At 33.1% G+C, this 17,693-nt stretch overlaps 1 protein-coding gene across 3 annotated transcripts; it reads left to right on the top strand.

Annotated features, from left to right (window-relative positions):
- The first annotated feature begins 1,598 nt into the window (after positions 1-1,598).
- LOC11414836 (uncharacterized) lies at positions 1,599-16,118 on the top strand. 3 transcript variants are annotated; one of them, XM_024770256.2, is made up of 16 exons: positions 1,600-1,843; positions 1,933-2,002; positions 2,878-3,003; positions 4,327-4,387; positions 4,723-6,220; positions 6,331-6,362; positions 7,175-7,307; positions 8,865-8,962; positions 9,520-9,564; positions 10,218-10,323; positions 10,834-10,960; positions 11,373-11,488; positions 13,350-13,426; positions 13,899-14,033; positions 15,202-15,270; positions 15,454-16,118. In XM_024770256.2, exons 3-16 carry the CDS (start codon positions 2,885-2,887, stop codon positions 15,724-15,726), a joined length of 2,889 nt encoding a protein of 962 aa, XP_024626024.1. In that variant the 5' UTR covers positions 1,600-1,843; positions 1,933-2,002; positions 2,878-2,884; the 3' UTR covers positions 15,727-16,118. The 3 variants fall into 3 exon arrangements, with proteins under 3 accessions (XP_039683247.1, XP_024626024.1, XP_003621433.2); XM_003621385.4 differs by having other exon boundaries at positions 1,927-2,002; XM_039827313.1 differs by lacking the exon at positions 1,933-2,002 and having other exon boundaries at positions 1,599-1,843.
- The last annotated feature ends 1,575 nt before the right edge of the window (positions 16,119-17,693 follow it).

The raw sequence follows: 17,693 nt of genomic DNA, 5'->3' as shown, positions 1-17,693 counted from the left end.
AATAAACCTATAAACCCTACTTTTGTGAGCGGTGAAATTTAACTTACCAACTTAACATTAAACCTCCACATAAAACACCTTTTAATGAGTTTAATGAAAATAGGATAATAGTGCAGATAATTTCGGACTGAAGAGACGAATTTATAACAAAAAAAAAAAAAAAACTTAAAGGATCAACTTATTATAAACATAAAACTTACAATGTGTTTAAGGAAAAATGCACTACACACCGTAAGATACAATGTGCAAAAGTGGTTCTATAAATAGAATCAGCATACCTCACTTCACTTTTCAGAAAAGCCTAGCCATTATGAAACTGTTCTATCTCTCAAAAGCTTTCTTCCATCCATACTACCATTGTTGACATAATAGTGTTGCTTGTGTAGAATGAGTAGTTGATTATCAATGGTATTGTGCTATAAGATGTCAAACTTGTTCATGATTATTCGTATTGATCCATCTAAAGAGAAATTTAATATTTTTTTCCTATTATCTTTTGTTTTTGTTTGCGATTTCCCTTCGATATCTTCCTCTAAAAATCATTAAAAATGGACAATTTAGTCCCAACACCTAATGTAATTTCGAATCGGATGATGACGTTCGACCTTGCAATTTTGACATTTGTCAGTTAAACTAATACTTATAGACAAAAAGAACAATTCTTTAGTTTGACCTAAAAACTTTTTAGTTAAAAGTATAAATGACATATATGTCCATATATTTAGGAAGTTTTGTGAAAAGAATTGTGACATTTTGGTAAAAAAATAAGTGGGAGTAGGGTTGCTAACTTACTTTTTAATGTTTGAAGTAAATTAACAACCCCATTGTATATATTTCAACGAATTTCCTTTAAATGTCAATGATTTTTAGTGTCATTGAAACCTTTGTTCCTACACATTCTCCTACATCTACATAATTTATTTTAGGGAAATGTTAACAAGTGCGTATTTAATGCATTGAAACTTAAACTATTTGACTTTTTGAAAGGATACTACTCCCTCCGTTTTTTAATATAAACAAATTTTGACTTTTAGATTCATTCAATCAATAATGTATTTGGTCTATAATATAAATCACATACATCATTGATTGAATGAACCTAAAAGTTAAAATTTGCTTATATTAAAAAATGGAGGGAGTATCTCCATTCCTTTTTAATTGTCACTTTTTGACATTTTACGCAAATCAAGACAATCAATAATTGTTATTACTTTTGATGCCATAAGTTATACTTTTACTATAATGACCTTATTCATTTAACATCTCATTTCATATATTTATCTTTCCGCAATAAATAACTAAAGATAATATTGATAAAACAATATTTAATGTTGCATTAAACTTTGAAAGTGACAGTTAAATAAGAACAAATTTTTTCTCCAAAAGAAACACTTAAAAATGAACAGAGGGAGTAATTATCTAATTTATATTATTTAAAGAATGACCCAAAAACATTAGTTAACGAAACCTTTTATTTTAATCATTCATCACTCTGATCTAAAATCAATTAAATGTACCCATGACATCAAAAGGCCAATGACACAAGTATTTGACCTTTGGCAAACTTTTGGAGACTTTCTTACATTAGAATCAAACAAGCACTTTACTTTTACATATACAAACCCACAGAAAACGACTTTTACTCTCGCAAACGTGAATCTCTCTACTCTCTTTTTATCGTCACATACACTTTTCGTGATTCAACTTTCTTCGTGGCCGAGCCATTGCAACAACATTTCCAATTCAACATTCATTTCGAATTTAATCACTTCACTCTTTCCAAATCAAACTAAAATCGATAATTGTAAATAAAAACGAAGATTCTCTGCTTATTTCAAACAAGGTACACATAATTCTCTAAACTTTTATTAATTTTTAATTTTTGAAGTTGCATTTCATTACAAATCACTAAATTTAATTTTTCAGTACCAGCTTTGTTGATAATTGTCGGTGATGTCATAAATACAAAGTTAAGGAGATTCAGAAAAGAAAAAAAAAAACGGTATGTAGATTTCTGCTTATACTGTTAATCATTTAAGTTTTGTTTGGATAAACAACTTATGCTCTGTTTGGTAAAAAAAAAAAAAAAAACCGATAGTTGATAAGCTAGATAATTTGTAGTGTTTGGTAAAATTAGCCGTTGAAGTAGCTTATAAATATGTAATGACTAAAGAAGGTATATTTAATTAATATTTTATTTTTTAAATTGAGATTGCAGGGGTAAAATTGAGATAAAAAGCTATAAGCTATAATTAAGCTACTTGAATTAGCTTAGGAAAAAACGCTATAAGAACATGAACATAAGCTATAAGCTCGTGATGAAATGACATTACTATATGGGTCTTTTTAAGTCATAGGAGCTTATAAGCTATAAGATCAAATATGTGTCTTACCAAACAGACCCTTAATTTGCAACTTATAATATAAATGCTTATCATGATAAGTGTTTATCACAAAAAAATGTTTATGTATAAGCTATTTCTATAACAAGATAAAATCAAGTTAAATGATTTTCGTATAAGCTATCTTGGAGAGCTAATGAAAATAAGTTGAAGACGGCTTATGTAATGTCATAAGCTATTTTCATAAGTTCTCCCAAACAGTTTCACAAGTGCTTAAGCCAGTAGATAAGCTCAAATAAGGCAATCCAAATAGGTCCTCAGTGTATGTTGGATCCGCAGTGAATTTAGCAAAATTGCAGTGTCACCATGATTTTGTTGAACCTCGTAGTTTAAGGTAAAATCAATGTGGTCCACCGAGGTTCCACCGAACTCACCGTCAATCCAAACCTGCACTTATCTTTATCGTTCTGCTATTCAATATGATGATACAATATGATAAGAGGTTATAAGAATGGTTGTGTAATACATTTTACAGGCATAAAATGGGAGCTGCTGTGTTGCCTGATACAGCAGTTTTGGGAGCAGTTCTTAAACGCTATCCCTTTGTTCCAAGGCACCGTTTTACCCGTGGAATATCTTCAACTTTGTCAGTAAGAAACAGGTGTGTTTGCATGACTGAACTTATTTGGTATTTTGCATACTGTTTTTCCCCCTTCCTACTTTGTGTACAAATATTGAAGTCAATGTCTTAAGGACGTTTGTCCGAAGTAGGTAGCTCAATTGCAGTTTTAAGTAAGAGTTTTGAACCCTGGAATAACCTTGCAAATATTTGTTTATAAAAAAGTCTTAAGGAAGTTTGAGTTAACAACTCAATTAGCTTATTTAATAAACAGAAATTGTAGTGACGAACACTTAAATTCAGTAAGCTATTTATGTTTGGATGTATATGTTGAAAAATTGTTTGCATTCTCGTAATTGAATAGTGGATATAAGATAAGTTTTGTATAAGCTGTTTACACGAGCTACCTTATTGATCTTATTAAATAAGCTGCAAGTAGCTCATAACTCATAATTACTCCCTCCGTTCCTTTTTAAGTGTCTTTTTAGGTTGAATTTTCGTTCCTATTTAACTGTCTTTTTGGTATTTTAAGGGTACGATTTGTCAATTATACCCTCTGTCAATCACTCTTATCTTTTTCAATAACTAATTAATATTATCTATTTGGAAAACTAAAGTTTGTTTTTTTTAAACAAAGTTTGTTTGTTTTTTAAACAAAGTTTGTTTCTTGTTATCTTCAAATTTAAACAAAATTTTGTTACAAACACTGGTTCTAAGAGTTAAAAATTCTATAAATAAGTTGAATAGCAATTGTTAAAAATTTCAAGTCTAAAGTTAAAGAACAGATTTGAGAGAAGAAAAATAAAAGACTTCATGAATGTTCAAAATGAAGAAAAAGTGGAAGACTCTGCTTCAGAAAAAAATAATAACTGAAATTTGTTTGTTACAAGAGAAAGATAACATATTAAATTTATTGGAAAGATAAAGTGTGTGCAAAAAAATAGGAATTTATTCGTGGATTAAAATGAGGATATAATAGGAAGAAATCATGGAAAAATACACATCGCTATTTTGATGGTAATTTTTTTAAAAAACACTTAAAAAGGAACAGAGGGAGTATATCATACTTTTCTCCATAAACTCATATGTATATCATAAGCTATTTTTGTGAACACTTTCACAAGTGTTTTAAAGTTTTATCATGAAATAACTCCCAGGGGTTGGCCTAGTGGTGAAGGCTTGGGACTTAGGAGTGTGCTTCTCTCTAGGTCTCAGGTCTAATCGGTGTTGGGTCAATCCATACAAGACTTTGTGGTTATTGGTCTGGATACCGAGTTTCCAAAAAAAAAAAAGTTTTATCATGAAAGAAGTCCAAATAACATCTTAAGAACACCCCCTTAATCTTCTTTGTTCATCTTATTGCAGAAGTTATTCCGTTGCTGACAAGAGGATCTTCAAATCAGCGCACATAGTTTTTTCACACAATGTAAGGATTTCCTTGTGTACTTTTCTTAGGATTAGATGGATGTGGTCCTCGAACAAATATTGAAATGGAACCTTTGGTTTTATATCTAAGGAAGAATTTATTGGATGTTTATTAACAAGGTTATGGAACAATATAATAATAGGAAATTTTAATCAAGTTATAGCCTTTTCCCCTTGAAACTAGCTAATTAAAAAGGCACAGGCACTTCACATAGGGATTCTGTTTAGTTGTTTGCTTTTAACAATCCCTTTGACAACAAATCGTGTCTTTAAATGATGAAATGTTCTGATTTTAATAATAGTGAGTGACCTATATTTCTTCTATTTCTATGACAGAATGGTGATGACATGTTTACAGATATAGTTGTTGATCAAGATTTAGGGAAAAATGAAGTTCTGGGAATAGAAGATGAATTAATAGCAGCCAAGAAATCTCTTTCAGAAGCACAAGACAGACAAGAGGCTATAGAGAAGGAGAGAGATCAATTGCTTGAAGAACTTGCACGCTCTGAGGCTAGAAAACAGGAGTACAGCGCCGCCATTTTACACGACAAAGAAGTAGCTATAAGAGAGCTTGAGGCTGCCAAATCTCTTTTCCAGAAAAATCTGGAGGAATCTGTTGAAGAGAAGTTCTCTCTGCAATCTAAGCTGGTCCTTGCTAAATCAGATGCTGTTGATCTTGCAGTGCAGGTTGAAAAGTTAGCAGAGGCTGCTTTCCAGCAGGCAACTTCTCATATACTACAAGATGCTCAATTCAGAATTTCATCTGCTGAAACCACAGCCGCTGAAGCAGCTCATCAGATCGAAAAGCAAATTAAGGATGCGACTGAGGGTACAATATCGTCCATTGTGGAGAAGTCAAAACATGCTATAGAAAGGGCTTTAGCTGTGGCAGAGGAAGCAGGTGAACATGCAAAGGAAGCCATGGAAACATTTATTGATGGTACATCTCCATTTACGGAAATTACCTCTGTCCAGGTAGAAAATATCAAGTTACAAGGAATGTTAAGTGATTTAGAATCTCAGATGATGGTTGCGAGAAATGAGGTTGCTAGATTGAACATAGAATTGGAGCACACCAGACAACAGGTGAAGGCATTTGAACAAAGAGCCATTGATGCGGAGAAAGCTTTGCTTGATCTTCAAGAGTCACACAGGAAAACCACTTTACAGCAAGAGGAGGAGATGAAGTCATTAATGGAGAAAATGAGAAAAGATGTGGCAGACAAGACGAAGGCAATTTCCAAGGCTTTTAAGACTGACTTGAAAAACATAAAGGCTACTATTGAAGCTTCAAAAGAAGTAGTCGTCAGTAAAGATAATGCCTACCTCAGAAGATGTGCAGCACTGCAGAGGTCATTGATGACATCAGAAGATGCTCTGAAGATGTGGAAACAGAGAGCTGAAATGGCTGAAGCATGGCTAATGAAAGAAAGAAAACTAGACGTAGAAGATGAAGATTCAATATATGCTGTTAATGGTGGGAGGATAGATCTTTTGACGGATGTTGATTCTCAAAAATGGAAACTACTGAGTGACGGTCCTCGTAGAGATATACCTCAGTGGATGGCAAGAAGGATTAAGGCTGTCATTCCTAAATTTCCACCAAAAAAGACTGATGTAGCTGAAGCATTAACATCGAAGTTCAGATCCTTGGAGTTGCCTAAAGCCGATGAAGTATGGTCTATTGCTCGAGAAAAGCCGAAGGAAGGGGATGCTTTAATTGAACATGTTTTCGAAAGAGAAACAATTGAGAAGAAGCGGAAGGCCTTGGAGCGTGCTCTTCAACGGAAGACTATAAAGTGGGAGAAAGCCCCTGAACAAAAAATACTAGGTCATGTGATGTGTCTACATTTTTTGAAATAAAATTTTAAAATTACTTCTGGAAGATTTATTTTGTTAATGTTCTCCACCTATCTCATGTAAACTTCGACTTAAATGCAGAGCCAGGAACAGGAACAGGACGAGAGATTGTGGTTAGTATCTATTTACCAATTATGAACGCTAAATGCTGTTCATAATTTTAGTTTTTGCATGTTACTTTCTAAGTACATGAGATGTCATCATTCATTAGTGTGACTGGTTCACATTCATACGCATGGGATGCTTCTGAACTTATATATTCAAGTTTGTTAAATGTTCTTTATGCTACTTCTGATATAATTGTTCTAATGGTCTAGAATATGATCTTTGCATAATGCCTGGAGCACTGTTTCATATTGGTTTTTCAAGTTTTACTTCTATTAGGACTTTGTAGCTTGAAACTTGGGCTTGCAGTTTCAGTCAAAAAACCGCGTTACTTGTTTTCTCATTTGACTAAGTTTTTGGTGAACTGTGTGTTGTTCCATCTATGGAGTTTCCAAGCTTGAAAATTTGTGCATGACATCTGTTGGTTATGTTTGTAGTTTATCGTGTCTCAGACTAGAAACAAAATATTTCTGTGATAGTAAAAAATATGAAAGATTAATCACATTTTGAATTGATACACCTGACAATCAAATATTGTACTGTTCATGCAGAAACACTGAAGCATTTAGAGCTTGTTCACCATATGCTATTTCTGTCACTGCTTTTACTACTTTACCATTCATTTCATCAAGTAGTGTTTCACTATAAGACATGCATTGCTTTATTTGCATGATTGTGTCCACTGGTGTTCATTAGCTTTTGATATTACAAGTATCTGTCACATGGATCATCTATTGCATGTGTTTATCTCTTGTGGAGGCAAGGCAAAATCAAATGGGGGAAAAAAATATATATCTCTGATAAATTTGTTTTTCTACAGTTTCAAGCTTTTAACTGGGAGAGCTGGAGAAGGCAATGGTACCAGGAGTTGGCATCTAAAGCTGCTGATTTATCTAAATGTGGGGTGACTGCAGTGTGGCTGCCGCCACCAACAGAATCTGTTGCCGCTCAAGGTTTGACATGCTTTCTTCTTTCTAGGGAGCATAATAATATCAGTGCTTTATTTGTCACTAGTAGGAAACTTTGGTTACCATTGCATTGTTATTGGAGTGTTAGCTGTGTACTGTTTGGATCTTGTAATTTGCTGTTAGTTGTATGTTGTTACAGTTTGTCACAGCAGAATTTCATTTGTAGTGACTGAACTGCAATGTTGTTGTATTTTATGTTGATGCATCGGGTATCTTACATATACTCCTTCCGGTCTCAAATATAACCAAATATTCCTTTTTCAGATTCATTGAATTATCCAATTTATAACATAGTTCAGATGCATCAGTTATTTAATGAATCTGAAAAAAGATTCGTTGTTTATATTTAAGACCGTAGGGAGTAGTTCAGATCTCTGCATCAGAGAATAATTCTTTGACTTTCACATGATTACATAAAAGTCCCCCCCCACTCATTTTTTTTTTCTCATATTTCTGAACTTGCTTTTTTGTAATACTTATATACCTTAATATCAATTTTTTTAGCTATATACTCAATGGGAATCAGAGAGACACCCTACAACCATATAACAGACAGCCATAATATACTTTTTCCATTTTTTAACTGTTGATCTATTTAACAGGGAAACCAAATGATCTATATACATATGAATTTGCGATCATATGTATATGTATTGTGTTTATCTGATGTAAAATTAAAATGCCGTTAACAGTGTTGTAGTCATTTTTAACCCTACCTTCAAAATTTACTGAAAAAACATAACGTATCAAGTACAACAATAAATTTTAGCTTTATTGAATATAAAACATAAACATATGCTTCAGTTGCACTAAGTACAGTTTTTTTAGCTTTCAACATTACAACATTTTTTTTTTTTTTTTTGCAATTATTCAGATCATAAACAAGTCATTCAGGTCTTTCCTATAAAATTTGTTCAACTAATTTTACTACTATCCCTTCTCATTCTCATCAACGACCGAATCTTTTATCACATGGCTACATGGACCATCCGACTACTATCGTTTCTGATATCTTAAAACTTGTTACAGAGCTTTGATATATAGGTAATATAATTATCTATATTACTATATGTATACACTTGCAAGTTGTATCTAGCCATCTTCTTTATTATTGCATGGTATGGGCTACCTTATATTCACTATTGCCATTGAATTAATTGATATTATCATTACATTTAAGATAATATCCAAAGAATTTGAATTTATATTTATGTTAACATTTTGAAAAAAGGAGCATAAATAATATGCATAATCTAAGATACCATATTTCATGGACTCATTATTTGCCAAGAACTGACAGTTTTGTGCGTTGAATAACTTCTATCAATTGAACTAACTATAAGATTAAACTTCTCACAATCTCTGGATTTAAAGATAAATGTTTTTGCATGATTTATTTTCAGAACAGAGCTGACAGAGTGATGTTTTTAATTTTCTTCCTGAGGGAATCTTCTTCGATGCAGTGCCAAAAAAGTCTATTTTATGAGCTAATATATGATTGCACTGTGGTATGTATTCATGAACAATATTAACTATATGCAGGTTACATGCCTTCTGATCTTTACAACTTGAATTCATCGTATGGTTCTGTGGAAGAACTTAAATATTGTATAGAGGAATTGCATACTCACGATCTGCTGGTATGTTGTGCTGGTAATGACATAAAAGTGAATATCTGAAGATGTATTTCAAGGAATTATTTTCTTCAAATTTTACAATAATCTTATTTTATGAGACTTAAGTAGTTTGAAGAATTATTTTATGAGAAGTATTCAAGGCCTTATTTTTTTTTTTGTGGTGGCTGGGGTTTGAACCCTGGACCTTGCATATATTATGCATTGTCCCTACAAACTGAGCTAAGTTCACGAGGACTTCAAGGCCTTATTTCATGAGACTTAGGTAGTTAAGTACCTTCTTTTGTGTAAAAACAAAGCAAACATTCCAGTTAGTGCAGAGTGCTGCAAGGAATTAGTTTTGATGATTTTACTTGATTTCATTTGTATATAAGGGATTCTATTTTTCTTTATCAGTTTCCCTGTTGCATAAATGGATTTAAATAGTTAAACTATTTCTATGGGACATATTGTTATACGTCTCTTCCTACTGTTTAATTTCTTATGCTTACATATTATTTTACTATGTTTTCACTTTGTTTGGTATGGTTCTAATTTACATTTTATGTTTCCTCTGTAAATAGGCCTTGGGAGATGTTGTACTTAACCATCGATGTGCACATAAACAGGTAAATTATTTCATCAGAAATCATGTTTATCTTCTTTTTGAAAGGTTATAACATGAGTTCTTGGGCCATTGATTAAGGGTTCAAGCATTAAGGATATTACGGTTGTTTTTGGAGTGTTGGAAATTCTGTTTTGATGCAGTTTGCCCCTAGCCCTCTTAATTGCGGAAAATCTAGGCTGCCTTCAATGCAATCTCCAACACCTTCATTGTGCTGGGTGTAGGGGGGTAGTTTAGTTTAACATCACCTAGAGGTATGACCTTTGTGATGGACATACCTCACCTTACAAGCCAATTTTGTAAGAATGATTTAGGTCAACTCCAAAGTCTAAGATGAGATCAAAGCCTGTCCTTAATCCTATGTATGGTTTCCTGCATTGTCCATGCTCCATACCCATTGGGCCTGACATGAGGGGGGGTGTTTGAAATTACGTTGAGAACTGCAGAAATTTGTTAATTATGGGCGGCATGTATTTCGAGGTGCTGGCTCTCCTGTAATTCCTTTGATCCTGGATTCATAGTATCATTTACTTTTAATATCAAACCATAGTTTATGGAAACTATAGTTGGGGAAATCTATTTAAGAGGTGCATTTCATAATATGTGCTATCAAATGGCTATATAGAAATTAAGAAGAACAATTTTTAATTGTTTCAGAGTCCAAATGGTGTTTGGAACATTTTCGGTGGTAAACTAGCATGGGGACCTGAAGCAATTGTATGTGATGATCCGCATTTTCAGGGGCGTGGAAATCCTTCAAGTGGTATGTTTATATATACATTGCGAGACATGCTATTTAGATCTTATTCTTTTGATAAGTAATTTACGTTGGAGATTTTTTGAGCTGTTCCTGTCCATTCAAATTAATAAAATTCCAATTAAACGAAGGCAAATGCTCAAGGCATTGGTTAAGGAATCTAAAGTAGAAAGAATTCATTAAAAGGTATATTTTTTAAAGTTGCCCATTTATTAAATATTTCACCTTTCAATAAATACTTTCCAATTCTTAATTCCTTAACTCGTGCCTCATAGACACTAATTAATGGGACCTTCAAATGAAGGTGAAGTAAAATCTCAAGAGACTGTTATTTTGCCTCATGTGGACCAAGTTTGACATGGTCCTGAATACAGTATGTTCCACTTGTGTCATATTTCACCGAAAAGTGTGGCACCCCTTTTCCACAGTATGGGAATAATATAATGCTTACTAGCTTTTACATTGATGCTTTTGGATTTCTCCTTATTTATAGACTTATTTTAATGCTATATGTAGGGGATATCTTCCATGCTGCACCAAATATTGATCATTCTCAGGAATTTGTCCGAAAAGATATCAAGGAATGGTTGAACTGGCTTCGCAGTGATATAGGGTTTGATGGATGGCGGCTTGACTTTGTAAAGTAATATTTTTGATCCTAAAGTATACGGGGGGCTTATGGCAATTTCTTTAACCATAAAACCCTACTAAATTTCTCTATTTATTGAAGAAAAAATTTAATTGGTCATATTTTTTCAACATATGTTGTATAGTGTGTGTTGTAATTTTTCTGACATCTGGATAATATGTTAAAAAGAGAAAATGTTTAAGTGGTCTCTGTTTTTGCATTCTATGTTTCAGTGGTTTCTGTCTTGTTATTCTATGGACCTTTAATTTTAAATGTAAGCAATTAGAAGATATTCTTGTTCCATAGCTTGGTTTCTGTCTTGTTATTCTATGGACCTTTAATTTTAAATGTAATCAATTAGAAGATATTCTTGTTCCATAGCTAATTATGATCTAAAATTTGATAACTTCTTATTTGCTTCCAACAGAGGCTTCTCAGGCACATATGTAAAAGAATATATCGAAGCATCAAATCCTGTATTTGCCATTGGAGAATATTGGGACAGCTTGTCTTATGAACATGGAAGTTTATGCTACAACCAAGGTTATTATTATTGATAATATTTATCCTTAGTGTATTGTGGAAAGTAAAGTTTGAGTTGTGTTTATAAATTTACTGTGTAGATCAAGGTTGTCTGAATTGAGATCTTGCATCAGATTGAAAGGGGATAGCAAGATCGTAAAACATAAGATCGCAAATAAGATCGAAGGGTTCAACTAAAATAATTTTGTAGGATAGAAAGGGGATAGCAAGATCGTAAAACTTAAAATTGCAACCAAGATCGAATGATCCTGCCAAAATAAAAATAATCCTAAATATATATTATATGTAAACTACTCAAAGTTTCAAATATTAAACAAACATAAAACAACCAAGTCTCAAATCTTAAAACATAAAAGACTCAGTCTCAAATCGTTAACATAAACGACTAGAAGTCTTAAATCTTAAACATAAAACAACCTAGTCACGAAGCTTAAACATAAACGACTCAAAGACAGGATTGCTGGAATCGCACAATTTCACGCTGATTTCACATATTCATGCGATTTCCCAGGGATTTTACTCAACTCAGGATTCTATTCACGATCCGAATCTATAGGGGTGAGTGAGTTTGCAAAATCACGGGTTTTTGGATTTCTGATAGGGATTTTGACAACGATGGTTTATATGCTGGTTTCCAGATACTAAAAGTGCACACACACAACTATAATTTATCATATCTCTTTTAAAATGTTTCTGGTTAATAATGTGATGTACACTGCATTTAATTTAGAGGGACAAGAGAGATATTGAGAAGGATCATTCAAATTTTAATTAGAGAGGACAGGTTAAATTTACCAAATATTTAATACCTATACAGAAATATCAATGACTGCTGTTGACTTCTCTTAGATGAGTGGTCCCTTTAAACAATTTCAAAGTATTTTCATCCCTTTAACTATGTATTGCTCATTAATTGTCCTTGCCGTTAGTTTTTCCTTGCTATTTTTCTTTATTGGAGTTGGGAAATATATGGCATCCTTCCTGCCTCTTCCATTTCTTAAACATTATATTGGGGACGTGTATTGACGTTGGTGTCATTTTTAATAATTGTGAAGCATTTTTCAAAATGCATACAAAATGCAATAGTGCAGGCATCGTTGGGAGTTTTAGGTATCACTAGCAACCCAATAGGACATGAGAGCATGATCTTTGTCCTATTAACAAATTATCCCTTGTCAAACACCGACACAAATTGTTATCGGTGTCGACATGTTAGTGTCGTGTCTGTGTCAGTACTTCAAAGGTCAGGAGACGTATTATGCAACATAAAGAGTGGGAAGGGAAAGAAGGAGTTCAACAGAAATTTTATGACTAGCATCCCACCACTTGGTACCAAAACATTTTAACATTGTTGTTGGGAACATGATTTGAGCCGTTGTCAGTTGACACATCTGATATCATAGGATACGGCATAGTTTCAGCTTTAGAACGATCATAGTTAGTAATACTAGATTGGCAAACCTTGGCATCCTTTAGAAACTACATTGCATATGACTGGTACAATTAAGCAACTACTATTTATTGGTTGCTGCTGACCCTTGCTCCACACATTCAAGTTTATTGGTGTGAGTTCTGAGTCCGAATTCACAACAGCTTCTTTATTATATTTTGGTTCTATTAATAGATTAATATATAATAAAATTTCTTTAGCATATCCAATTTCTATTTTTTTTTCCCTCTTTTATTGGTTGCCGTTGACCCTTGCTGCACACATTCAAGTTTATTGGTGTGAGTTCGGAGTCCAAATTCACAACAGCTTTTTATTATATTTTGGTTCTATTAATATAAAATAAAACTTCTCTACAATTTCCAATTTCTATTTTTTCCTCTTTAACGGTGTTTCTAACATTTATATAAACAGATGCTCATCGGCAACGGATTGTTAATTGGATCAATGCGACCGGTGGTACTTCATCTGCATTTGATATCACTACAAAGGTACTTTTATGAGATGTTCACTAAGTTTCCTGGTGATGTCTAATCCAGTCATGAAACTTTCTTGCTTACACTTTGAAATAGCCACACATAGCACTAGGAAGAAACACCAAAAACAACTTTATCCTATAAAGCAAACAACTGCATACACTAAGGATACAACCTTAGCCTGCTATTTTTGGGCCAAAATCTTTCAATGTATGATAAAAAATTGTTTCTATACTTTGATGTTACAATTGGCAGTGGCCTAAATTTTTAAATGTATAATCAAAAATTGTTTCTATACTTTCATGTTACAATTGATAGTATGAATGTCTATTGTTTGACTGCCTGTTTTGAAATTCTCTTTACAAAAGTTTTGATTTCTTTTGTGCCACGAGAAGACAGCGTAATAAAAACAGAGAAAGTATGTTAGAATATTTTATGATCTTGCTGCATTCGAAAGATTGTTATTGTGTTGCTTACCCTTTTTCAGGGGATACTTCATTCCGCTCTGCACAATGAATATTGGAGAATGATAGACCCTCAAGGGAAACCAACAGGAGTTATGGGATGGTGGCCTTCTCGTGCTGTCACATTCTTAGAGAACCATGATACAGGGTCCACACAAGTATGTAATATGTTTCTTTCTCTCTGTCAAAATAAGATGCATTAAACATCAACATTTGTGATTAAGCGGAATTTATGCCAGAGTATCACCTTGTATAAGAGTATGCTTTATATATATTGGATACACCAAAATGGGGGAAGTATCAGTATCAGACACGTATTGGATACCAGTATCAGACACATATTGGATACAGATACTCCTAGGATACACTCATACATATCCTAGAAGTATTGTAATTAATTTTTAAAAAATTAGATACGTATGAGATATGTCACGGATACGACGCAATATTGTGGGATACAACTTCAGTGGGTGGGATACGAACTGGATATGGATGGTGAAACATCAGGTTTTCAAAAGTTAAAACTACCACCGTTTACAAATTTTCTTTTCATAGATTAAAATAAAAGTTAAAATATATCTTTTAAACTAGTTTTGATCACAAGTATAATTTTTTGTAAATTATGATCATTATAGTTTATATTAGTGAATATTGATCTTTGTCTCTTTCTTTACAAGTATTCTACGTGTATATAAATTTTTTTAATAAACTTTGTTAATGTATTTAAGCCGTATCTTACCTGAATTTTAAACATAAAGTGTATCTGCATCCTATGGCACCAGTACAGGTACTAGGTAACTGGTTCTGATAAGACGTGTCTTGCAAATAAAAACTTAAAAACACTAGATATAGGATGTAGCCTGTATTGCTTTGTGCTTGTTGACTTGAGCCAAGTGTGAGGTTTCTGTTTCAAATTCTGTGGTTGATTTTGGTTGATGTGGTTCATTAAACCCAAAATTGCATCTATATAATTGACTGGGTAAACCTACTTTGCCAGAGTTATTATTCATAATGCTAGATTCTTAGTTCACTAGATATATTCTAATTTCAAAAACATATAATGCAATTTGATCTGTAACCCAAAACTTTTTCAGGTATTATATATTTCATTATTTCTTCATCAATATTGCAATAACTTGTTTGTAATTGGCTTGAATTTTCATTCCTATTCTTTTACTGATTCTAAAGTCTTGGTCATGTTTCCCTCTCTAGTTTTGAGCAATGGCATTATCGCATATACTATTTCTTTTAAATTTCAAGTTACTACCTGAAATTGCTAGATCAGAGAATGAAGAAAATGGACTTAACACTTCATTTTATTTTCAGGGCCACTGGCCATTCCCACGAGATAAGCTGATGCAGGGATATGCATATATCTTGACTCATCCTGGAACTGTAAGTTTAGAATAGACAGATTAATTAACATCTAATACCTTCTTGATACACTCGTTATTGTTTAAGGCAACTCAAAATGATTTTCCTTTGTAATTGAACTGTATTTATCGTCACCTCACAACTTTCCGAATCAACAAGGTCGGCCTCTTCTTTAACGTTTTTTTGTGTTTCAATTTTGTGCAGCCTGTTATATTTTATGACCATTTCTATGATTTTGGCATCCATGATGTAATAACCGAGTTGATTGAGGCACGGAGACGGGCTGGGATCCATTGTCGGAGCTCTATCAAGATATACAATGCAAACAATGAAGGATACGTAGCTCAAGTTGGTGATTCACTAGTAATGAAGCTTGGGCAGTTTGATTGGAATCCTTCAAAGGAGAACCGTTTGGAAGGGAGCTGGCAGAAGTTCGTTGACAAAGGATCAGATTACCAAGTTTGGTTGAGACAATAATTTAATGCCAATTCCGTAGACATGGCTGGAAACTAAAAGTAGTTTCAATGTCGCTCATTCATAGAAGGAAAAGAGAATCATTTTGTCATGCAACTGTAGCTCTTTTCTTTGATGAAAACTAAAAGAACCTTCAACATATAACATTTATTGAAGGAACAATTTGCAGAATATAGCCTATGATAAGCAAATTGAAATTGTCACTAGCATTGTTGATTTATATTCGTAAAATTTGACATTGCTGTAGCAAGGCTCAGAAACAAATGAAGTGAACTCATCTTGCCATGTGCATTGGCATCTTCATTAAAAAGTTATGTAACTTGGGTACATTTCCAGTCCTAGTGTAGGCAAATGATAGTTGTGTGGAACAAATACAAACAGCCAACATCACATTAGATTATTTTGAGACTTATAATTTACATGTACCCAAAGATTATATGCAATGGTTTAAATGAAGTTTCTCTGTGAAAAACTTTACTCGACTTGTGTGAAACACAAGACTTAGGGTGGCAAAACGATTCTGATTCGCCAACCTGGTCCGTTAAACCCACCATTTTAGGCGGGCTGGGCAGAGGCTTTGAGCCCACCCCTATAGTTGGCCCGTGATTTCAAAAAAACAAAAGCACAAAGTAATTACTTCATAAAGGGTCATTCCCTTCAAACACCCATCAATCAGTAACACTAATTCTCTAACCACCATTCTCCTTATATATTCAAATATGTCAATACACAGGTAAAACAACTGAAAAACATAACTAAAATATGTCTCACTTGCAATTATATATTGGCAAGAGAGATAGGAGTATGTTAGACTAAAAATATAACTTAAAACAGTGTTTGAATCGCATCAATGAAAACTTGAATCAATTTAATAGTGCAAAATAAAGATGTTGGGTTGGCATGAAGATTGACTTGATAGACAAGAACAATGAATCGATTCAAGGCAATTTTGGATGAAGAATGAATTCAAGGCGATTCCAGGCAATTTTGGATGCAGAATGAATCGAATCAAGAAAACTTTGAATCAATTCAGTGTTTTTGGAAGTCATATACGATTCAAAAACTTTTGATACAATTTATTAAACAAGAAACAAACACCCGAAGGTCATAATGAATCGATTCAAATTCTGTAAAGCAAATTTGTAAATTGAATCAAGAAACTTTGCATGAACACCCGACACCAAAAATGATTTGATTCAAATTATTCAAGGCAATCAATTGAATCGAATCAAAGTCTTTGAGAAGGAATTTTTTTATTAAACTTGGATAGACGACTTTGAGATAGAGACTAACTAGGGTGCTTCACAGTAGATTCTAACTAAGCAATTAATCATGAACAAACAAGACAAAACATACCAAACAAACATATCAGAACCAAAACTAAGAGATTTGAAACTACTTTGATTTGAAACTGGCGTTGATTTGAAACTTCACAAAGGCCTGGTACAATCCGACGACCTTACTGTTGTTGATTATCGGAATAATGTTAGCTCTTCTACCGTGTTAGATCCTTTAATCCTAGACTGCAAGCACCTTTTAAGTAGTTTCAAACATTTTGCTATTATGTTTATTCTAGCCAAAATTGTCTCAGCTCAATCATGTCAGTGCATCTCCATTATGTCATCTTGTGTCCTCCACTTCAGGTATACAAATTGCAATTTCATGTTCCTTGCATACTATATCTAATCTTTGGCTTATTGATTCAGGTGCCAATGGTCATATTTGTTCCACTATACATAGTTTTAGCTCCTTTTATAAAATTATGGTAATTGTGTCATTGTGAATTGTGTTGTGTATATGTCCTTCACTTCACACTTATATCTCACCAATGTTATTTAACTTGAACCTTATATCAGTTACCAAACTTTGCAATTCTTTATCTTGCACTAACCAATTCTCTTTTGATAAATGTCTGATACAAGACAAGAGATCAATGAGGATGATTGGTTTGACTAATCAAGTGGATAGTC

The sequence above is a fragment of the Medicago truncatula genome, chromosome 7 (assembly GCF_003473485.1).
Source record: "Medicago truncatula cultivar Jemalong A17 chromosome 7, MtrunA17r5.0-ANR, whole genome shotgun sequence".
Taxonomy (NCBI): Eukaryota; Viridiplantae; Streptophyta; class Magnoliopsida; order Fabales; family Fabaceae; genus Medicago; species Medicago truncatula.
The sequence above is the reverse complement of the archived record's forward strand: the minus strand, read 5'-3'. Positions and strand labels throughout refer to the sequence as shown.